The 24,421-nt window shown below is 34.8% G+C and overlaps 1 protein-coding gene across 1 annotated transcript; it reads right to left on the bottom strand.

Moving 5' to 3' along the window:
- Window positions 1-343: 343 nt before the first annotated feature.
- LOC306880779 (uncharacterized protein) lies at window positions 344-23,636 on the bottom strand. The gene is made up of 14 exons (XM_079434539.1): window positions 23,594-23,636; window positions 21,054-21,573; window positions 19,975-20,077; window positions 18,683-18,827; window positions 17,923-18,005; window positions 17,517-17,624; window positions 15,801-15,919; window positions 15,524-15,686; window positions 14,444-14,541; window positions 14,202-14,276; window positions 12,453-13,136; window positions 10,366-10,505; window positions 7,966-8,612; window positions 344-3,713 (listed from the first exon to the last, which is right to left on the bottom strand). Exons 2-14 carry the CDS (start codon window positions 21,139-21,141, stop codon window positions 1,454-1,456), a joined length of 4,713 nt encoding a protein of 1,570 aa, XP_079290665.1. The 5' UTR covers window positions 21,142-21,573; window positions 23,594-23,636; the 3' UTR covers window positions 344-1,453.
- Window positions 23,637-24,421: the final 785 nt, after the last annotated feature.

Here is a 24,421-nt window from a genome sequence, read left to right as displayed (position 1 = left end):
CCTCACATCCAGCACACTCCCTCTTTGAACTGTTACCGTCTGGTCGACGCTACAGAGCTCTGAGCACCAGAACGACCAGACACAGGAACAGTTTCTTCCCTCAGGCAATCCGTCTCATGAACACTGGAACTCTTAACAATAAACATGAAACACACAACACTATCATACTTTTTTATTTTTATTTTACACACATACTTATTACATTTCAAATTTGCACCTAACATACCTGTACATACCGAATTGTCTATTTTGTATATTGTGTTTGTGCTATTTGGCACATTGTCCATTTTTGTATATTTGTACATTATTTATTTTATTTTTAATTTTTATTTTTCTTATCTGTGTCCTGTCCTGTTGCTGTCATTCTGTCGCACTGTGGAGCTACTGTCACTAAAACAAATTCCTCATATGTGCAAACATTCCTAGCATTAAAGCTCATTCTGATTCTGATTAGCAGATTGATTTTATGTGATAATTGCAAAATTGAACTCTTTTTGAACAGGTAAAATAACTGGAAGCGAATGACGCCGGAAGCCTCATACTTTCAAACTACAAATGACTCTTACGTTAAAAATAAAGAGGGTTTGTTGAAATCCTGAGTGCTTGAATATATCTGGGCAATAAGAGGTTCAATTAAGTGAAAACAGCAAAAGTGTACACCATATACACACAGAGATATTTATAATGAAAATACTAATTTATTAAAATGAAATGCATATAATGTTCTGAATGTATACAGAGATTAAAATACATAAAACATCATATACAGATTGTCTTAATTAAGCAGATGTGTTTGGCCTCTTATGCATTTGTTCCTGAGTTTTTGAATGCATGTACAATGCAACACAATGATTAAAGCATTAAACCAGTCTGAAAATTAATGTGTTGGTTTAAAAACTAGTTTATATTTATAGAGTGGCTGATTTGTAAACATCCATTTTATTTTGAATGAATATTAAGATATAAATTATAAAAATATTTATTAAATGATTTGAGATGCACTTCTCCACTATACAACCCCAATATATATATGCACACTATATTGCCAAAACTATTGGGACACCCCCTTCTAATGAACAGGTTTGACTACTTTAGTAATTTACAAAAGTCAATTTCTTCCACACTGACTCAATCAATAATTTCTATTTGAACCATGTCTTATACAGAGATGCATTGTCATGTTAGACTAGAAAAGGGTTCTGTACAAACTGTTGATATAAAACTAAAAGCACACAATTCCCAAGAATATCATTATATGCGTAAACATTAAGATTTGTACTCATGGAAATGACTAAAGTAGTCAAACCTGTTCATTAGAAGGGGGTGCCAATACTTTTGGCAATATAGTGTATGTATATATATATATATATATTTATCATGTGAAAATGAGTATATTGAAAGAAAATGCGAACCCTTTACTTTGCACATAATATTTTACACGTTTGCTCTCACGTCAGTCAGTTTTCCCGTCTTTCCGGCTCTCTTTGTCCCACTGTGCTCCGGACAGTCTCTCTGTGCTTTCTCTCTCTCTGCTCCTCTTCTCTGTGGCTCGAGCCACAGCTTCATCGAAACACATGCTGATGCCACTGTTCCTCTTGGCTTCTCTTTCTGCGTCTCTCCTGCGATCCGGTCCATCGTCCCATGTCCCTCGTCTCTCTCCGGGACCCTCGGTGTTCAGCTTCGTCCCGTTCTCTGCGCTCTCGTCCGCATCTCTGAGCGCCGTTTTAGTTTCCGCTGCGAGGTCGTGGTCAGTTTGCGCTTCTTTCTCGTCATGCTGTCTGTGCTGAAGCTGTTTTCTGAGCGTGAACGCCGTGAGTTTGGAGTTCTGAGGTTTGGGAGGGACGGCAGGAACCGCCTTTGTCGGATTCACAGCTTTGCGTGGAGAACGTTTGCGAGGCGCTGCTGAGATCTGATCGGACGTCTTTTCTTCCGTCTCTTTGCTTTCAGTTTGTTCGTGTTGAATCTCGTCTGGTCGCTGCATGAATGTGGGCTTTTCCAGATCATCAGGAGAAAGATTTCCCTCAACAGAACTTTCTGTTTTTACGCTCACGTCCTCCTCAGAGATTCCTTCACTGCTTTCCTTTAAATCTTCTTGTCTTTCAGCTTTGTTTTTGTCTTGTTCTCCTTCTTTTGTATGTTCCTCATCTACCTTATCGGATTCTCCACTATTTTCCTTTACATTTTTAGCTTCTTGTTCTCCTTCTTTTGTATGTTCCTTGTGTATTTCTTCACATTCTCCATTGCTTTTCTCTAAATCTTGTTTTTTAGCTTCATCTTTAGATCCATCTTTTGCATTTTCCTTACAATCTCCACTATTTTCTTCTAAATCTTCTTGTCTTTCAGCTTCATTTTTGTCTCGTTCTCCTTCTTTTGAATGTTCCTCATCTACCTTCTCAGATTCTCCATTATTTTCCACTAAATCTTCTTGTCTTAAAGCTTCATTTGTGTCTCGTTCTCCTTCTTTTGAATGTTCCTCATCTACCTTCTCAGATTCTCCATTATTTTCCACTAAATCTTCTTGTCTTAAAGCTTCATTTGTGTCTCGTTCTCCTTCTTTTGAATGTTCCTCATCTACCTTCTCAGATTCTCCATTATTTTCCACTAAATCTTCTTGTCTTAAAGCTTCATTTGTGTCTCGTTCTCCTTCTTTTGAATGTTCCTCATCTACCTTCTCAGATTCTCCATTATTCTCCTTTAAATCATCTTGTGTTTTAGCTTCTTGATCTCCTTCTTCTGCATGTTTCTCATCTATTTCTTCACATTCTCCACTGTTTTTCTCTAAATCTTGTATTTTGGCTTCTTCTTTAGATCCATCTTTTGCATTTTCTTCACTATCTCCACTATTTTCCTCTAAATCCTCTTGTCTTTCAGCTTCGTTTCTGTCTTGTTTTCCTTCTTTAGGTCCATAATTAGCATTTTCCTCACATTCTCCATTATTTTCTGCTAAATCTTCTTGTCTTTCATCTTCGTTTTTGTCTTGTTCTGCTTCTTTTGTATGTTCCTCATCTACCTTCTCAGATTCTCCACTATTTCCCTCTAAATCGTCTTGTCTTTTACCCTCTTGTTGTTTTTTTGCATGTTCTTCATCTCCTTCTTCACATCCTCCACTGTTTTTCTTTAAATCTGGTCTTTTGGCTTCTTCTTTAAGTCCCCCTATTACATTTTCCTCACAATCTCCACTAATTTCATCCAAATCTTCTTTTCTTTCAGTCGTGTTCACTTGTTTTTGTTCTTCATTTTCATCACTACATTCTTCTACAGATCCAGCTTTTGCATCTTCCTCAACATCTTCACACTTTCCTTCACCTGTATCTGTTTTGTTGTTGTTCTCACACTCTTCTCCTTCATTTTCCTCCATATTCCTCACAACTTTCATAGTTTCTTCACTCTTCTCATCCTCCTCTGTTCGACCCTCTTCAGACTTTGTTTCGTTGATAATCTGTGTTTGTTCCTCCAGCGGTTGTTCTTGAGGAGCCAGCGAGACGCGGTCTGCATCCGTGAGCTCAGCAGTGATTGGTACCTCACTGTTACCATGGTAACCGTCAGCATCCAGCACCTGATGAGTATCTTTGGCTGGAGACAGTGCTGGGATGGGCTCAGGAATGCTGGTGATGTCGGTCTCAGTTTGGTCGGGTTCTGGTGACGAAGGAATCGAGTCCGGTCCAAAATAAGTGTCTTCTTCACTGGCTTCACTCTCTGGATTATCTTCTCCACTGTACACATACAAAAGTCAAATATTACACAAACACTAGACAGCTTGTGTTGATACAAACCCATATTATTCTCTTTCTGCCTTGAAACAGAAATAGCTAGTAGAAGAGTATTAGAGTGTTCAGGTTTATATTTTCCAGAAAAGAAAAAGAAAGCATACCCGTGACAGACATCAAGCTACAAAAACAACCATAAATGCATGATAAAAGAAAGTTTTTATTAATACTGGGAAGATTTTCAGTCTGTTAATTAAATGATTCAAAAATAATGAATTATGAATAATTAAATGAATCAGAATTTACCCAATATTTGTGTGCTATGTTTGTGTATATTTCCTTAACAATTATTTAATTTATTATTATTAAATATATTAAATTAATGTAAATAGTTATACAGTAAATACAGTCAGGTCCATATATATTTGGACACAGGAACAATTTTGTATTATTTTAGCTATTGACCAAAACATTTTCAAGTTACAGTTATACAGGTGCATCTCAATGAATTAGAATGTCGTGAAAAAGTTCATTTTTTTCTTGTAAGTTATTTCAGAAAGTGAAACTTTCATATATTTTAGATTTATTGCATGTAAAGTAAAACATTTCAAAAGTTTTTTTGGTTTAATTTTGATGATTAGAGCTTACAAAATGAGTTTCAATTAATGACCATGGTCCCACTTTATATTAGGTGGCCTTAACTACTATGTACTTACATTTAAATTAATAATTTGGTACAATGTACTTATTGTGTGCATACATGTTCTTACATTGTACTTATATTTTTAAAAATGCCTATATGTAGTTACATCTGTAACTAATTTCTGTAATTACATTTATAATTACACTTTTAACCCATCCCTTACACCTACCCATACCACCAAACCTGTCCCTAACCTTACCCGTATCCCACCTCAATAGCAGCAATAGTGTGTTGCAATACAATATGAGCACAATAAGTACATTGTACTTATTTTTTTATTTAAGTACATAGTAGTTAAGGCCACCTAATATAAAGTGTGACCATGACCATCTCTACAGTATAAATTCAGGGTCTCTCTTGTTCTTTGAAACCACAATAATGGGGAAGACTGCTGACTTGGCAATGATCCAGAAGATGAACATTGACGTCCTCCACAAAGAGAGTAAGTCACAGAGGGTCATTACTGAAAGCTGTGGCTGTTCACAGAGTGCTGTATCAAAGCATATTAAATGCAAAGTTGACTGGAAGGAAGAATTTGGGTAGGAAAAGGTGCACAAGCAACAGGGATGACCACAAGCTTGAGAATACTGTCAAGCAAAGCTGATTCAAACACTTGTGAGAGCTTCACAAGGAGTGGACTGAAGCTGGAGTCAGTGCATCAAGAGTCTCCACGCTCAGACGTCTTCAGGAAAAGGGCTACCAAGCCACTTCTGAACCAGAGACAACGTCAGAAGCGTCTTACCTGGGCTGTGGAGAAAAAGACCTGGACTGTTGCTCAGTGCTCCAAAGTCCTCTTTTCAGATGAAAGTACATTTTGCTTTTCATTCGGAAATCAAGGTCCCAGAGTCTGGAGGAAGAGTGGAGAGGCACAGAATCCAAGCTGCTTGAAGTCCAGTGTGAAGTTTCCACAGTCAGTGATGATTTGGGGTGCCATGTCATCTGCTGGTGTTGGTCCACTGTGTTTTCTGAAGTCCACAGTCAACGCAGCCATCTACCAGGAGATTTTAGAGCACTTCATGCTTCCATCCGCTGACAAGCTTTATGGAGATGCTGATTTCATTTTCCAGCAGGACTTGGCACCTGCCCACACTGCCAAAGGTACCAAAAGCTGGTTCAATGACCATGGTGTTACTGTGCTTGATTGGCCAGCAAACTCGCCTGACCTGAACCTCATAGAGAATGTATCAAGAGGAAGATGAGAGACACCAGACCTAACAATGCAGATGACCTGAAGGCCGCTATCAAAGCAACCTGGGCTTCCATTACACCTGAGCAGTGCCACAAACTGATCACCTTCATGCCACGCCAAATTAAGGTAATTAAAGCAAAAGGATCCCCTACCAAGTATTGAGTGCATATACAGTAAATGAACATACTTTCCAGAAGGCCAACAATTCACTAAAATGTTTTTTTTTATTGATCTTATGAAGTATTATAATTTGTTGAGACAAAAGCCTAAATCATCACAATTAAAACAATCGAAGACTTAAACTACTTCAGTCTGTGTGCACTGAATTTATTTCATACACGAGTTTCACAATTTGAGTTGAATTACTGAAATAAATGAACTTCCACAACATTCTAATTTACTGAGATGCACCTGTATAATAAATATGGGCTTAAAGTGCAGACACTGAGCTTTGATTTGAGGATTTTCTCATCAAAATTGGAGGAAAGGTTAAAGAATATGTACCTCCCCCTTCTTCAAGGGACAATAAGTAATTGGACAATTGACAATTGACTCAAAAGCTGTTTCATGGACAGATGTGGACTATGCCTTCGTTATTTCTACATCAATTAATTAAGCAGGTAAAAGATCTGGAGTTGATTCTAAGTGTGTCATTTGAAGCTGTAGCTGTGAATCACATCATGCGGTCAAAGGATCTCTCCATACAAGAGAAACAGACCATTGTTAGGCTTCAAAAACAAAACTAATCCATCAGAGAGATAGCAGGAACATTAGGAGCGACCAAATCAACAGTTTGGTACATTCTGAGAAAAAAAGGCCGCACCGGTGAGCTCAGAAACATAAAAAGACCTGGACGTCCACGGAGGACAACAGTGGTGATGATCGGAGAATCCTCTCCATGGTAAAGAAAAACCCTTTCACAACATCCAGCCAAGAGAAGAACACTCTCCAGGAGACAGACGTGTCTACGATCAAGAGAAGACTTCACCAGAGCAAATACAGAGGCTTCACCACAAGATGCAAACAAGCCCAGACTAGACTTTGCCAAAAAACATCTAAAAATGCCAGAGCACTTCTGCAAAGCATTCTTTGGACGGCTGAAGTTAAGATCAACCTGTTCCAGAATGACTGGAAGAAAAAAGTCTGGAGAAGGCTTGGAGCAGCTCATGATCAAAGCACACACACAGCATCATCTGTGAAACACGGAGCAGTGTGATCATGAGCTGCATGGCTTCAGTGGCTCTGGGTTACTGCTGTTTAGTGATGATGAGACAGAAGACATTTCTGAAGTGTATAGAGATATACTCTCTGCTCCGATTCAGTCAAATGCAGCAAAGCTGACTGGACGGCGCTCCATAGAACAAATGGACGATGACCCTAATCATACAGCAAAAGCCACCCAGGTAAAGGTAAAAAGTGGATTATTCTGCAATGAGTCAGTCTCCTGATCTCAACTCGATTGAGCAGCATTTCACTCGCTGAAGACTAAACTAAAGGCAGAAAGACCCACAAACAAACAACAACTGAAGTCAGCTGCAGTAAAGCATCACAAAGAAGAAGCCCAGTGTCTGCTGATGACCATGAGTTACAGGCTTAAGGCAGTCATTGCCTGCAAAGGATTCTCAACAAAATATTAAAAATTAACATTTTATTTATGATTATATTTATTTGTCCAATTACATTTGAGCCTCTGAAAATGGGGGACTGTGTATAAAAATGGTTGTAATTTCTTGAATTAAAGCTTAAAGTCTGCACTTCAATTTTATCTTGATTATTTCATTTTAATTCTATTCTCGTGGCATACAGTCAGTGTCCAAATATATATATATATATATATATATGTATATATAAATCCAATACTGAATCAAACTAAGATATATAATTAAAAACATGTAATTTAATTTAATTAAGTTTTAATCAGTGTAAGTGAAAAATCATTTAATGTAATTATTATTACTACTATTAATTTTATTATTTTAATTTAGTTTACCCAATATTTGTGTGCTGTGTACTTTTTATGCAACATTTATTAAAAACTAAGTAGATGGTGAAAATGTCAGAAATATTTAATTTAACTTAATTTAATGCTAATATTTTAAGAAAAAAACTAAATTAAATTACATTTAAAGTTTAAATTTTCTGTTTGTACTGCACACAAATCATTATATGACTTTACATAAAAGTGTAATATAGTACATAAATTGTATGTATATTATTATTATTTTATGGTACATTTTAGGGTGTTTTGCTATTTTTGGACGTTGACAACCTTTATAAGAGCAGTTTCCTTCTCATTTAATCCTTTACAGAGAAAAAAAATCATATAGGTGATTAAAGTATGAAATTAATTTTAATTTTGCACTTACATCAGTGTGTGTTTATCATTCTCCACATCCTTTGAATGTCTCTCTTCATTCTTCTTTTCAACCACACACACTTCATCTGTCTTCAATGCATCTGAACTGAGATGTTCTTCACTAAGCAGTGGCTCAAAAGCGGGTGCACTACTGTCTGTCAATGCAGAAGCTGCAGGAAGCGCATCTTCTGATTGGTCGATGGATTGCACATCATTATTGTTCTCTGGAGGAAGTGCGTTTGATTGGTTACTAGTGTGAAGATCTACATTGTTGCTAGTAGATGAGCCAGAGGTGGTTTGTGGACTAAACCAAGACAGTCCCTGATAATCCCGACCGCCTGGGAGACTCTGACAAAACATGTCCTCATATTCAGATCCTTTATCAGACTCATCATCATCATCATCATCAGGGCTGTATTCGTCATCTGAGGATAATGACAGGGCCGGCAGGAAGGAGTGGGACTTATAAGGTAGGCTGTGTGATTTTCCAGGAAGAGGCCTGTGTGTGAAGGATGGGGTGCTGCTTTTGGCTGCAGGTGTTTGACAGTCATTAGTGCAGTTTTGCGACGGACCGGGAACAGCCTGATTGTCCTCGTTTTCATCCTCCTCTTCCTCATATTCATTCTCAAAACAAGGCGCCTCGACTGAAAACTCAACCTGATGAACAGAGACAGACGTCAAATACAGACATCTTAAGGCATCACAAGTGTGCTCACCATATACAAACAATAGTCTATTAAACTATGAGTATTAAACTTCTTTATAAGAAACTTCATTTAGACCGCAAATTAATCACTGGAATTGAATGAAACCTCTTATAGAATCATATAATAGAGAATCACATAATCCCAGAATGCACTGTGATGGTAAAAACGTTCATCTAAGATCATGGAAGAGTCAAAGGAAATGTAATTTTAAATCATTATTTTATAATATTTTATAAAATATTTAATATTTTATTTGGTGATGAATAATACTAAGTAGATTATTCGGTTACAAAAGCAGAACTGTTTTTAATAACTTAATTTACTTAATTTTACAATTGAAAATAAAAATTCAATTATTCAATTAAAAATTAAAATCATTATTATTATTATTATTATTACATTTATTAAAGGGTAATTTAATTTACACACAATACAGTGGTGTGAAAAAGTGTTGGCCCCCTTCCTGATTTTTGTCACACTTTAATGTTTCAGATCATAATCACAAATTTAAATATTAATCAAAGGTAACACAAGTAAACACAACGTGCAGTTTTTAAATTAAGGTTTTTTTTATGAAGGGAAAACTAAATTCAAACCCACATGGCCCTGTGTGAAAAAGTGCTTGCCCCCTAAACCTAATAACTGGTTGGGCCACCCTTAGCAGCAACAACTGCAATCAAGCGTTTGTGATAACTTGCAATGAGTCTGTTACAGCGCTGTGGAGGAATTTTGGCCACTCATCTTGGCAGAATTGCTGTAATTCAGTCACATTGGAGGGTTTTCGAGCATGAACCGCCTATTTAAGGTCATGCCACAGCATCTCAATAGGATTCAGGTCAGGACTTTGACTAGGCCACTCCAAAGTCTTCATTTTGTTTTTCTTCAGCCATTCAGAGGTGGATTTGCTGGTGTGTTTTGGATCATTGTCCTGCTGCAGAACCCAAGTTCGCTTCAGCTTGAGGTCACGAACAGATGGCCGGACATTGTCCTTCAGGATTTTTTGGTAGACAGCTGAATTCATGGTTCCATTTATCACAGCAAGTGTTCCAGGTCCTGAAGCAGCAAAACAGCCCCAGACCATCACACTACCACCACCATATCATAAAAAAAACCCTTCATTTAAAAACTGCATGTTGGGTTTACTTGTGTTACCTTTGATTAATATTTAAATTAGTTTGATGATCTGAAACATTAAAATGTGACAAACATGCAATAAAATAAAAAAATCAGGAATAAAAATCATGCAATAAAATAAAAAAATCAGGAATAAAAATCATGCAATAAAATAAAAAAACAACACTTTTTCACACCACTGTATATATATATATATATATATATATATATATATATATATATATACATAATTTAAATGTGAATAAATCTAAGGAGGTATTAGGTTATAATTTTATTATATTTTAATTCAAAATGTAAATGTTAAAAAATTAATTTAAATTAGTGATTTAATCCATTATTTTTAATTATTTCATTATTTCATTTCATTTATCCAATATTTCTGTTTGCTATATACTTAAATGTAAATATAATGTAAATATATATATTTCATATATCATCATATAATCATTTAATTTGATATAATTGAATTACTTTTATTTGACCTAATATTTTTCTCTTGTGAGAAAAGTTGTCACGAGACTGCTATTTCTCACTCATTCATTTCTTCATTCACACATGCATGAACACACCGGGTTTCCAGCACAGCTGTCCATCGAATCCAAGAACCCAAAAGCTTCCTGGAAATCCAGTGGCAGATCCGGGTCTGGAAACTCCATGTCCTCGTAGTTGTGTGGACTGACGGGTTCCTTATGGAGGTTTCCTCTCATGTCTGGAGGGAAACACATTCACATTTGCCTTCATTTTCTACCACGCATTTTCCTCAGACAGCTCATGTAATGAGCAAACTAAATTTCTTACACATTATTTTAATATTTATGGCAAGGCACTACGGGCAAAAACTGTATTTTGGGCTGTTTGGCGTTTTATGTGTTATTTCAGACTAGTGGAAAAACATCCAAAATACACATTTAAGGCAAGATATCCCAGGTTTATAGTGTGTATATATATATATATATATATATATATATATATATATATATATATATATATATATATATATCACCATAATTCCCCAGTTGATTGATTGCATAAAGAATTGCAAACATATTTTTGTATTTCCCTCATTTGGATACATTTGCAGAACAGAAATCTGAACATTGATTCAAAATTGTTTGGTTTTGCCGATATATTAAAGGTTTTTACAGAAGGTATTTTGGATTTCTCTTTTTATCACTACAAAAATCAGAAAATAAAGACAGAAAAACAGAAAAATAAATAAAATTTCACCATGTTTTTAGGAATAAAATGTTAAAAATATAAATGTAATAAAAATGTAAATGATATATGAACAAACCACAAATAGATAAAGTGCAATTAAATAAACAGACACTACAGGCAAAAACTTTCTTTCCTGCACAGGGGTGCGTTTCCCAAAAGCAACTATGGTCGCAAGTTACGTCGTTACCAATAGAGTTCAATGGGACTTACCACCATAGTTAGCTAACGATGCTTTTGGGAAACGCACCCCTGGTCAATTGTTTTTCAAGACTATTGGGGGAAAAAAAACATCCAAAATACACTTATAGGTGTTTATTTTATCACACTTTACCTATTTGTGTCTGTAGATTTTAATTACAATCCGTATCTTTAAAGGTTTTTCTTCACTTCAGCAGCACTTACATACACCAAAACTTAGAGTTTTATTCCTCTCTATATTCTGAAGTGTTTTACTGAGGGATTTGTTCATATATCATTCGCACTGATATTTATAACATTTTATTCCTGAAAACATGGTAAAAATGCGAATCTTTAAAAAAGGCAGTGAGTTTTTTCTCCACTTCAGTAGCACTTTCAAACACCAAAACATATGGTTTTATTCCTATCTATATTCTGAAGGGTTTTACTGAGGGATTTGTTCATATATTATTCACACTGATATTTATAACATTTTATTCCTGAAAACATGGTAAAAATGTGAATCTTTAAAAAAGGCAGTGAGTTTTTTCTCCACTTCAGTAGCACTTTCAAACACCAAAACATATGGTTTTATTCCTATCTATATTCTGAAGGGTTTTGTTGAGGGAAATGTTCATATATTATTCAACTACTTTTAATATTGCAGTTTATCTATTTGCATCTGTAGATTTCAGGGCTTTTATTTTTCTCTAAATTAGTTTTTTCTCCACTTCAGCAGCACTTACAAACACTAAAACTTAGGGTTTTATTCCTGTCTATATTCTGAAGGGTTTTGTTGAGGGAAATGTTCATTTATCATTCACACTGAGTTATACAACATTTTACTCCTAAACACATGGTGAAAATCTGTTGACAGTATTTTCTGATTTATAGAGTGAAAAAAGAGAAATCCCAAATTCCCTGCAGTAAAAACCTTTCATTCTAATATGTCAACAAAATCAAAGAAGAAATTTGAACCAATGGTTTAGATTTCTGTTGTGGAAATGTATGTAAATTAGTGCATATTTAACTAGACAATGCCTCATTTGCATATCTAAACATAACAATTCAGAAAACGAATACAAAAATGTTTTACCCTATTCACCGGCAGTGCCTTGCCCTAATTGCCTTGAAAACATTGAAAAATAAATAAATATATATATTTTTTTTAAACAAAATTGCAAAAACAACTAATTCTGAACTGGTAAGTCTGAGATCATCGGACTGCTCACATTTACATCAATCTATATATTTCTCTTACCCATGTAATCCTCTTCTGTAGTTTTCTCTTTGTTTTGCGGTTGTGTATCTTCTACATTTTCCTTAACAGACTCTTGATTCTGACTCAGATATTCTGCTTCTTTGGCATTCAATGCATTTCCTTTTTCTGGCATGTCGTTCTCCTTTTTTGTAATCTCTACCATATCCTTCCCACAATCCAACTGGCTTTTCACATAACTATTGGTTTCTCTTTTCCCCTCTTGAACATCATCATTTTTGCTCTGTGGATTTCCATCTGTGGACTCCGTCTCTATGCTCTTAACATCCTCATCTTCTACTTCGTCTCCTTGAAGGGGTTGTTCCTTATCATTCCAGCCGCCGTGCAGGACACCCAGAGCCAGTCCAGATGTTATATGAAGCGGGACAGTCACTGAAAATGGCCCTGATATGTGTATCCCGGCGCGCCGGTCTGCTTTGCTGGTCATTCCGGGTGATCTGGCCACGCTCCTCAGCTCCGCCCCCTCGGCTCCGCCCCCAGACTCCAGACGGTTATAAGTGCCCGGGGTTCCTCTGCACACCATGCTGACCTGAGCTCCGCCCGTTCGCCTGTAAGTCACCGCGTATCCACTGGACACGCCCCCTCCGGCAGAAGCCACGCCCTCTGAGCTGCCCGATGCCGTGGACAGAACCAGAGAAGGAAGATGAGCTGAGGGATGTTTGGAATCTGAGAGGCAAACAAAATAATAGTGACACATAAGATTGTGTCTGTTCAAAAGTGTTTGGTATTGTTTTTGAAAGAAGTCTCTTCTGCTCACCAAAGCTGCATTTATTTGATCAAAAATACTGTAAAAAATTTGAAATATTATTACAATTTAAAACATCTGTTTTCTGTGTGAATATCTGTTAAACTGTAATTTATTTCTGTGATCTGCAGCTGTATTTTCAGCATCATTACTCCAGTCTTCGGTGTCACATGATTCTTCAGAAATCATCCTAATTTGCTGATTTGCTGCTCAAGAAACATTTATGATTATTATATTAATGTTGAAAACAGTTGTACCGCCCAAAATATTTGAGGAAACAGATACTCCAGTCAGGATTCACAGATAAATAATATAAAATATAATTTTTTTGTAACTTACAATTGCTTAATTAATTGAATTTCATGCATCCTTAGTGAATAAAAGTATTAATGCCTTTCAAAAATCTTTTCACAGAAACTGATGTAAAAAATGCATGTATAGAATATTGTTGTGCTCATGCAGAAAAAGCGATAATTAATTCTGATGACTTTCGGTAAGAAAAGAGTAAAAAACTGTAATATTGCAATCGCTGAGTACTTTAAACAAGTAAACATATTTTCAGATTAAAAGATCATGTTTATTATCTTGATGAGATTAATTAGAAAATTCCTTAAATAGAAAATACATGCATGTAAAATGCAATAAGGTTAATCAATCTAACAATGCATATGGACAGAAAGAAATAGAATGATTTAGATTATTTAAAGATGTTTTGTGATTAATAAAAAAGCATATGGAACTTATTTTGGAACATATATTCATGCTTATGGATGCTTTTCAAATTATAGTACAAATTCTAAATTAAGGGACAATCAATAGGGAGAATAAGGTGATGTTAAACACCAAGAAATGTGCAACATTTAATATCTTAATGCAGTAAATCTGTAATTGTAATGTCATACAGGTGAAATATGAGTATGAGACTGAAACAGCTGTATATACAGATGAATCTTTATCATGAGCAGATGATGAAACGGTCTTCATACCGTCTTGTGCATAAGGACCTCCTGAGCTCAGAGAGTCCATGCTCTTTGCTGGCCTCAGTGCTGTCTTCTCTTTATCTGTGCATTTAGAAAATACAGATAAATGTGAATCAAAAGCTGTGAATTAGCTGTGAGAGGGGAAGCATTTGTATTTAAATATCTGTTGACTTCAGTCATGCAAAAATTCATTTTGCATTTCCAGAATACTCTATAAATCAGTTGTTTGATTTGTTTGACGCTCGCACCTTTAGGACAGTATTTGTTCTTCTTGCGCGGATCTTGGAGTCTCCCGCCCAAATTAAAGATGGATTTCCACTTCCTTCCTTTGAGGGAGCCCTTCCTCCTGAACACAACACAGACAGTCAAGCTTTATGCTGATGAATCTGCACGATCAGAGAAGCAGTGGAATAAAATTAAAATAAAATGATGCTTTTAGTGTTTACATGAAAGCATCAGTATCATTATTATTATATTCATAATTATTTAACTTCTAGGTACCTTTGGCTTACTTCTCTCAGCTCACTTTATTGGGGAGGCACTAATCCTAATACTTTATAGTAGTGATGTTACTGGGTTAAGGTTAAAAAAGTACAATTAAATTAAATTAAATAAAGTGCAAAAAGTTAAATAAAAAGTAAAATAATGTTAAATAAAATAAAATAAAATAAAATAAAATTAAATTAAATTAAATTAAATTAAATTAAATTAAATTAAATTAAATTAAAGCATTAGTATCTAAATGATCTTTAAAATTTAATTATTATTTAACCTTTGGCTTACTTTTCTCAACTCACTTTACAGTAGTGATGTTACACTTGGGTTAAGGTTTAATAAAATAATGTTCAATAAAAATATAATAATAATAATAATAAAATGAAAATAATAATAAATAAAAATAACTGCAATAAATATAATAAAAATAAAATAAAATTGGGTAAAGTACAGTAAAGTAAAATTAATTTTTTAATTCAATAAAATAAAAAGTAAAGTAAAATAAATAAATAATGTAAAATAAAATAAATTAAAAGAAAAATAATGTAAAATAAAACTAAACAAAATATGATACTGTAAAGTTAAATAAAATAAATTTAAAAATGTTTAATAAATAATAACAGACAAAAAAATTATGTTTATGTAGAAAAAATTATGTTTATGCAGAGCCAGATGTGAATGGAGCACAGGTGCTGTTCATCTTTCTGACCAGTAGATGGCCACATCATTCACCATGTTCAAACTCTTTCAAATGCAGATTAAAGTTTCACCATCACTAATCCTTTTATTTCATAGTATGGATATTGAAAGGCACTATGTGTGGTCAGTCTTACTTGTCAGTGCCGTCAATAATAGAGTGGTACGGCCGCATGGGCGGGGGTCCGTCTCCTGGACTGAGGTTCCCTGGACAGTGAACTGGAAAAGACTTGAAGAAAGGATCATCCGTACTGGACAGTATGGGAGACGGGAGGGACTTCCGGCGCGCCACGCTCAATCCTGGATTAAAACAATAAAATCAACATTTTACAACTGAGAAAACTGGAACACGTAATACTGAGGATGATGAAAATAACATAACATGCAGAGGGTTTATTAAGGAAGATGAAATACCGCTTCCAGGGAAAAGCTCAGGCACGTGAGTGAGAACAAACTCCACCACGATGGACTGAACCCGGACCTCCATGAACGCGGCGGTGCCGTTGAAACCGGTCGACTCGATGTCCTTCGATCTGCAGATAATTATGCACTTATTCAGTTATAACAAATAAAGCTGATTCTGAAGCTCAACTGCTAGAGAATCACACTTGCAATCAATGCAAATATACAGTGCAAAAAATAAATAAATAAATACATTTCTCACATAATACTTTCTCTTGTTGTCCAGTACAAATATCTACTAATTCTTGAATGAAAATATATTTACTTGAGAATCAAAATGACTTTAGATATTAAGTGTGGTTTTCTGAAAAATGCATAATTAGGTGAGTTTTTGATTAAAACAAGAAAAAATTTAAATAATACAACTATTATTATCATCTTGTTTTCTCTTTAAATGAACTTGATTTGTTTTTGTTTGTTTGTTTGTTTTTAGCTACTTTTTAGATAAGCAGATGTTTTTCTTGTTTTTAACAAACTTTTAAGCATAAATGTTGTTAGATTTTCAGAAAACTAGTGTTAATGTTATTTTAACTAATAATCATTTTCCTTCTCAAGTAAATGGATTTATTTTTGTGTAACAGGTACAGGTACCATGTTAAAAATATTATATTATATAATATACCTATTTCAGTGAAAGTTAAAAATATCCACACTTAAGTGTACTTAAGTAATAAAAATGTAAACACTTTCTTAGTTTTTTTAATTGACCTTTGAAAAGAAGAGGCAGTAGAGATTTTATTATTCATTTTAATATTTATAATGCAAAAGTGTTGTAAAGAAACCTGTCAGAATCACTATTGTCCTGTTACCTGAATATTAGCAGTAAATGATTTCACTGTGGTTTGACATTTGAATAGTGATTGTTAGACTATTTTTAGACAGGGATGGTTATTATAAAAACAAATGACTTCAGTTCAGTGTCCGCGTCTGAAAGATTTAGCACACTCAAAAGTAAACATTCTGTCATTTTGTCACCTTACGATCATTTAGACAAGAAAAATGCTGTTTTTAATTTTATATAACTGAGAAAAGATTTAAGTTACATGACATATATACTTTCATCGTAATGTAGTAGTAAGTTTTTTTAAGCATTTCTACCTAGTAAATGTAACTGAGTAAAAGTATTCAGTTAACAGAACTTAAGTAACATACAGATTCCCAAAAATAATGCATAAGTAAGCAATGTTCTCTCACACGCACACACACACACACACGCACGCACACGCGCACACACACACACACACACTCACACTCACACACACACACTCACACACACACACACTCACACTCACACTCACACACACTCACACACACACACACACACACACACGCGCGCACACACACACACACACACACACACACTCACACTCACACACACACACTCACACACACACACACACTCACACTCACACTCACACACACTCACACACACACACACACACACACACACACACACACACACACGCGCGCACACACACACACTCACACTCACACACACACATTCACACACGCACGCACACGCGCACACACACACACACACACACACACACACACACACTCACACTCACACTCACACACACACACACACACACGCGCACACACACACACACACTCACACTCACACTCACACACGCACACTCACACACACACACACTCACACACACACACCTGAGGAGGTTCGGGGCCCAGACGATGGCCAGGTTTCTAGTGTGCATGTTGGTCTGAGAGGCGAATGTGGACATCTTGACCAGATGACGCATCAAAAACTCCAGAGTCCTGGAAAACCATGAGTGATTTAAGAATACAATTCAACTAGACGCTATATTCTACCATCAAGCTCAAGAAAGAGCACTATTAAGGATCACAAGGGTGACTTTTGCACTATATATTAAGCTTTAGGATGTCTTGTTAAGTTTTATGCTTTTAATATTTTTATGCCTCTTGTTGCACCAGGTTTGATGTGATTTATAAAACACACCATTGTGCTTTTTGGAGCTTTGTCGTCGTTTCAGTTTTACAGAAAATGGCATGAGTGAATAAATAATAGTTTTTGGTGTAGTGTTGATGTGTTGACCTGTGGTGAAGAGCTGGTAAATCCTTCAGGACCTCTCTAATCTTCACCAGCCGCTCGTCCTCCAGCTGAACAGCCACTGCGTCCTGCGCAGAGAATAAATAACTACATATGAACAATATCGTTAATATCTGTCTGTCTGTCACTGATCACAGTGCAAGAGATGTACGTTTTATCAGTGCATTCCAGCATATTTTAGTGTCATTGGAACATTATATTTTTTATAAAGATTTTGAGTAGGTTTTAGTTTATTTCTATATTTTTCATTAAAATTCTTCATTTTTATATTTTTTTCATTTATATATTTTATATGATTTCTTTTAAATATTTTTATTATTAACTTTTAAAATGGAATCAAATTTCAGTTTTGTTTAGGGTTAGGAATTGTATGTTTTAATATGTCAATGAAAATTGCAAAACTAGCCGAGTTTTATTTTAGTTAATTTATTTTTTAGGTGACAAAATAGTTTTTTAATGGTTTCAGTTTTAATTAACATTCTCATTGTGTTGAAAAACTGATCAGTCAGGACGTTTACATTCATGCATTTATGATTATATGTGATGATTTTTAAGTCACTTTGGATGAAAGCATTTGCCAAATTAATAAATGCAAATGTAAATTTTGTCAAAAACATTTTTCTTAGAAATAAATATTGTGCACTGTAATTGCATGCCATCAGATATTTAAAAAAAGCATGTTGTTGATCAACATCTACTTAGTAGATGATGCACTGATGAGCAGAGAGAGAGAGAAGCGACTCACGGCGAAGCGGTCGTACAGCTCGTATGTGAGCAGAGGGTTGGGCAGCTCTCTGAAATAAGCCTTACACACAGAGCTGACGCAGTGAATGTCCTGCAGATACAAGTCCTTATTCAGGTCCGGAGATCCTTCAGAGTCAAACTCGCTCCTGCACACACACACACACACCTTCAGAAAGGTCCACATGTCCTCAAGTCTGTAAACATGCTTGAATCACATGGTGTTTTGATGATTTTCTGTAGCTGTGTGAAGTCAGTTCTACTCAAGTGATATCCTCTATTTACCACATATGTATTAAATGTGATGTAAACAAACCAATAATAAATTATGAGCATGCACACTTAATAATACAGAATATAGAATACAATAAACCATCAAAATATATGTGAATAAAAAGGAAATAGAATAGGTGTTTATGAAAAATATTTTAAAATATATATATAAAAACGTATACACTATAAACACTATATTGCCAAAAGTATTGGCACCCCCTTCTAATGAACAGGTTTGACTACTTTAGTAAGTTCTATGAGTATAAATCTTAATGTTTAAGCATATAATGATATTCTTGGGAATTGTGTTCTTCTAATTTTATTGCAACAGTTTGGACAGAACCCTTTTCTATTCTAACATGACAGTGTCTCTGTGTATAAGACACGGTTCAGAAAGACATGATTGATTGAGTCAGTGTGGAAGAACTTGACTGGTCTGCAGAAAGACAAGTCCTGATCCCAGCTGAACACCTCTGGTGTGACTTTATATGCAGACCTTGAGCCAAAAACTCACCACCAAACACCAACGATTTGAACACTATATGGACAAAAGTATTGGGACACCCCCTTCTTTAGAACAGAAGAAGGCACTTCCAAAACTGTGGCAACAAAGATGGAAGCAAATTCACGTATTATAAACTGTATTTCCATCTCTGTTGCAACAGTTTTGGACGTGTCTAAAGTGACTGAACCCTTATACAAGTCATTGGTGTTTGGTGATGAGTTTTTGGCTCAAGGTCTGCATATAAAGTCACACCAGAGGTGTTCAGCTGGGATCAGGACCTGGCTTTCTGCAGACCATACAAAACATACTCTCTCTGTGTTGGATCTTATTTTAAGAAAACTCTTACGGTCATTACGATTTATTAAGGATTTATTTTATTTTAATTATTTTAGTACTTCAGGTTAAACAAAATGAAAATGAGAAATGTTGCCTTGAAGTAAAATAAGGACAAAAAAATACAAAATAATAAGCAAATATTATGGTTTTGGTCCTAATGAATAACTCTGTTTCACACACACCGTAGCTTCTGTGTGTTGGAGGACACTCCAGACAGTCTGTAGATGCCGTCGACGATCCCATGCGTCTCGATGAACTCACTACAGCTGCGTAACACTTGAGGAACTGAGAGAGAAAGAAAGAGTTCGATACGGACCAGATCGAATGCAGAAGACACATTCAACACATTCAGACAGCACTGCAAAAACATCATGTTCTTACTTAATATTTTTGTCTTGTTTTCTAGTGCGAATATCTAAACATTCTTGAATCAAGATGCATTTACTTCACAGGTAAAATGGCTTAAGATTGTAAGTCTTGTTTTCAAAAAAAGAGCAAAAATATCTGCCAATGAGGTAAGAAAAATAATCTTAATTCAAAGGCTAAACAAGATTATTTTTCTTACCCCTTTGGCAGATATTTTGCTCGTTTTAAACAAAAACTAAGAACATTTTTATCCTTTTTTTAATATTTTTATTTATCATTTATTTTATTTCAAGTAACACATTTTTTTATGGTTATACACTGTAAAAAAATAAGTTGAGCAAACTTAAAAGTTTAAGGCAACCAGCTTCAGCAGATTTTTGAGTTTTCTCAACTTGTTGCTTTAAGTTTAAGTTTATACAACAAAAAGTTGAGAAAACTCAAAAATCAGCTGAAGCTGGTTGCCTTAAACTTTTAAGTTTGCTCAACAGTGCAATTTTAGTTTTAATTAATGCATTACATCAAAAATATTTTAATTATTATAGATTTTTTGTATGCATCTCCAAAAATAATAAAAAATAATTAAAATAGTAATGAATAATTATAATTTTTTAAATCTTATTTTAAGAAAACTCTTATAAAACTATTTTCTTACCCCACTGGCAGATATATTTGCTCGTTTTAATCCTTTTTTTGTGTGTTTAATTTTTTTCCTTTAGATTTATCATTTATTTTATTTCATTTTTTAAAGTTATAAAACAAATTTGATCCTTTTTTTTTTAGAAAACAATACTTAAAATCTTAAGCTTGGTTAAAGAATGTTTAGATGTTTGTACTAGAAAACAAGACACAAATTCTAAGTAAGAAGATCATGTTTGCAGCGTGAGAATAAACTCACTCTCCTGTCCGGTGGAGCTGAGGTGCTCCAGCAGATCACATCCAAACACTTTGTCCCGACTGCCTCCTTTTCTCCGGCCTCTCCTCATCTTGCTTTGCCTTCACCTTCTCTCTAACATCCAGGTGTGTGTGTGTGAGCGTGTGTGTGTGTGTGTGTGTGTGTGAGTGTGTGTGTGTGTGTGTGTGTGTGTGTGTGTGAGAGAGAGTGTGTGTGTGTGTGTGTGAGCGTGTGTGTGTGTGTGTGTGTGTGTGTGTGTGTGAGAGAGAGTGTGTGTGTGAGTGTGTGTGAGTGTGAGTGTGTGTGTGTGTGTGTGTGTGTGAGCTGATCTAATGAGTGTCTGTGTGATTCACTGAAGCTAAACCTCACATGACGGCTGCTCTTGAATATCTGACAGTATTATATGAGTTTAATCCTGATTCTCATCCAGGAGCGTCTCATTCACTGACATTCACTCATCAACTACATCGTGCATCACTGCCGGATGGAACGGATGCTTCATATCCAGAAATATGAAATATATCTGTATAAAAAAAGAAAGAGAGAATATATATAAATCACAATATTGAGAATAACAATAATTCTGTGCTCATTCTTGAAAATAAAAAAGAACAGTTTTTGAGTTGCTTTATGGTTCTTTGTAGATTAATAAATATATTTGTAGATTAATAATATATATATATTATTCTATAATATCTAATTAGAGATTCTTGTTGGTGTTTTTAATCAAATTCTCACAAGATTATACAGTATGTTTATTCAAGAGTTCATTTTAAAGCTCTATACTGTCTATACAACGACTGACTTACTGAAAAAATTAAACTTCCTCCTCAGTATTTTTGTCTTTATTTTTCATCTGAACATTAATAAATCAAGACACATTTATTTGAGAAGCAAAATTATATTTATGCTTAAAACAAGAACAATTTTCAGCCAATGCAGTGAGAATAAACACCTTAATTCAAAAGATATTTGTTCGTTTCAAGCATAAAGTCACTTACAGTCATTTTTATGACATTTTCAGAAAATATATTATATACATTTATAGACTGAAAAAAAATGGTGAAACAGTTTTCAGTCAGAAATTGCAAGTAAATTTCACAAATAATTACAAAGAAATTGCAATACACTGAATTAAACATTAAATAATGAAGTAGAAACAATGAAATTGTATTTTCTTGCAAAACATACTCAAAAATCATTGTTTTATTTATAACTTCAAAAAAATATTTTTTACAGTGTATATATATATATTGTATATACATATACTGTAAAAACATTTTTATTAATAATAATTTGTATTATAACATATATATATATATATATATATATATATATATATAAAATACATCTTATATAAACATACCAACTTATTAAAATACAAAAAAGGGAATAAATTCACTAAATTCATTGCAAAAAAATTATCTTCTTACTTAGTATTTTTGTCTTGTTTTCTAGAACAAACATCTAAACATTCTTGAATCAAGATGCATTTACTTGACAGGTAAAATGACTTTAGATTTTAAGTCTTGTTTTCTAAAAAAAATCATCAAAATGTTGTTAGTTTTTGCTTAAAACAAGCAAAAATATCTGCTTATGGGGTACGAAAAATAATCTAGTTTATCCTTTAAATTAAGATTATTTTTCTTACCCCATTATCAGATATTTCTGCTTTTTTTTAGCAAAAACTAACACAATTGTGATAATTTTTTGTTTTTTTTAAGAAAACAAGACTTAAAGTACCTGTCAAGTAAATGCATCTTGATTCAAGAATAATTTTTATACTAGAAATCAAGACATAAATACTAAACAAGAAAATCATTTTTTACAGTGAATATGTATATGTAATTACTTAACCGAGACATTGAACTCCATTAAGTCGCCCGAATTATGAAACTGCATAAAGCTCTGGGTTCACAACCACAGGAAACACAAAAAAGCACAGCAGAAATGCAAGAAGGAAACGCAAAAACAGGACAACATCTAAACAGAGCACAAATAAGACAAACCGTGTGGACCCGAGTAATGCATGTAAGGCTTGGTTTGCTGAAGCGTGCCATACGGTCTGTTAAAGCACAGCAGAGCTTCACATCTCCATCACAGCTCAGTGCCAGCGCTGGGTTGGGTCGCGTGCCAATCTCACAGCGTTTCCTCTTCTTACTTTCTGAGTTTTGCACCAGTTGAAGGCCACACCCTCACGCTTTCTACACGCTCTTCATATCTTTCCAGAAGAAACCAAGAAGATCATTTCAAATCCTGCTACGGTTTTAATGCCTCCAACACATTTTGAAGGTTTTGCATCATGTTCGTCTGTGTTTCTCTGCGAGCTTGTTCCTCTCTGGTGCTCTTGCGGAAATGACTGATCAGATCTGAAGGCCACGAGTGCTTTACGCTCACATCATCAAATAAACCCAGGTCTTTTTCCCCTTATGAGCCGATAACATCCTATGAGGGTACGGTCAGGCATCTTTAAAAACCGAACCTGAATGAAGAATTGAGACGAGAGACACAGAAAAGAATAGAGAAGAGCCTCCAGTCCTTACCTTTCTCTCTGCACCGGCACAAGCTTCAGCGTAAAGTGTCTGTGACGCAAGAAACCACTAAACTTCCCTCAGTGACTTCCTGAGTCTTTTAGTTTCTGTCTTGATTCTCCATTTCTAATATACGCCTTTATCTCGACTTCTGCCTGGTGTTTGCCTTCATCCATCTGCTTTATATAGGAAACATCAGGCCAGTATGCCATGCTATTCTTATGGCCTAAATATGGGAAAGATAGATGGACATTAGGACAAAAAAAACACAGTGCTTTGATACCGTTACATTCACACATTTAGTGGATGATTTTTTAAAAAGCATATTGCAAATGAAGAAAATCACATGAAATTTGTCATAAAGGCCAATCATATTCTTAGTACACATATAAATTTGTGCTGTCAAATGATTAATCGCATCCAAAATAAAAGTTTTTGTTTACATAATATATGTATGTGTGCTGTGTATATTTATGTATATTTACATGTATATATTTCAGAAAAATATGTTATGTTAATATATCAAATATATATATTTATAATCTAAATTATATGAATATAAATATAGACATGTATATACATGCAATATTTTCAAAATATATACTGTATGTGTGTGTATTTATACATGCATAATAAATATACACAGCACACACACCTATATTATGCAAAGAAAACGTCTCGGGTTACGACTGTAACCCTTGTTCCCCGAGAAAGGGAACGAGACACTGCGTCGGTAACGACACTTTGGGGAACCCCCTCAGCGTAGCGCGTCTGAAGCATGAATGAAACTATTCCAATCCTGATTGGTGTTGCGTCATGAAGAAACATGTGAGGGCATAC

The sequence above is a fragment of the Barbus barbus genome (genome assembly GCF_936440315.1).
Source record: "Barbus barbus genome assembly, chromosome: 15".
NCBI classification, from domain to species: domain Eukaryota; kingdom Metazoa; phylum Chordata; class Actinopteri; order Cypriniformes; family Cyprinidae; genus Barbus; species Barbus barbus.
Note: the sequence above shows the minus strand (reverse complement) of the source record. Positions and strands in the feature narration are given on the sequence as shown.

Bases quoted from the DNA above. Each gene is read 5' to 3' on its own strand.
- LOC306880779 (XM_079434539.1), bottom strand. From the start codon at position 21,141: ATGAGGAGAGGCCGGAGAAAAGGAGGCAGTCGGGACAAAGTGTTTGGA. The intron at 15,687-15,800 runs GTATTTCATCTT...GTTTTAATCCAG, and splicing joins TGAGCTTTTCCCTGGAAGCG to GATTGAGCGTGGCGCGCCGG. The intron at 3,714-7,965 runs GTAAGTGCAAAA...GTATGTGTACAG, and splicing joins AATGATAAACACACACTGAT to TGGAGAAGATAATCCAGAGA.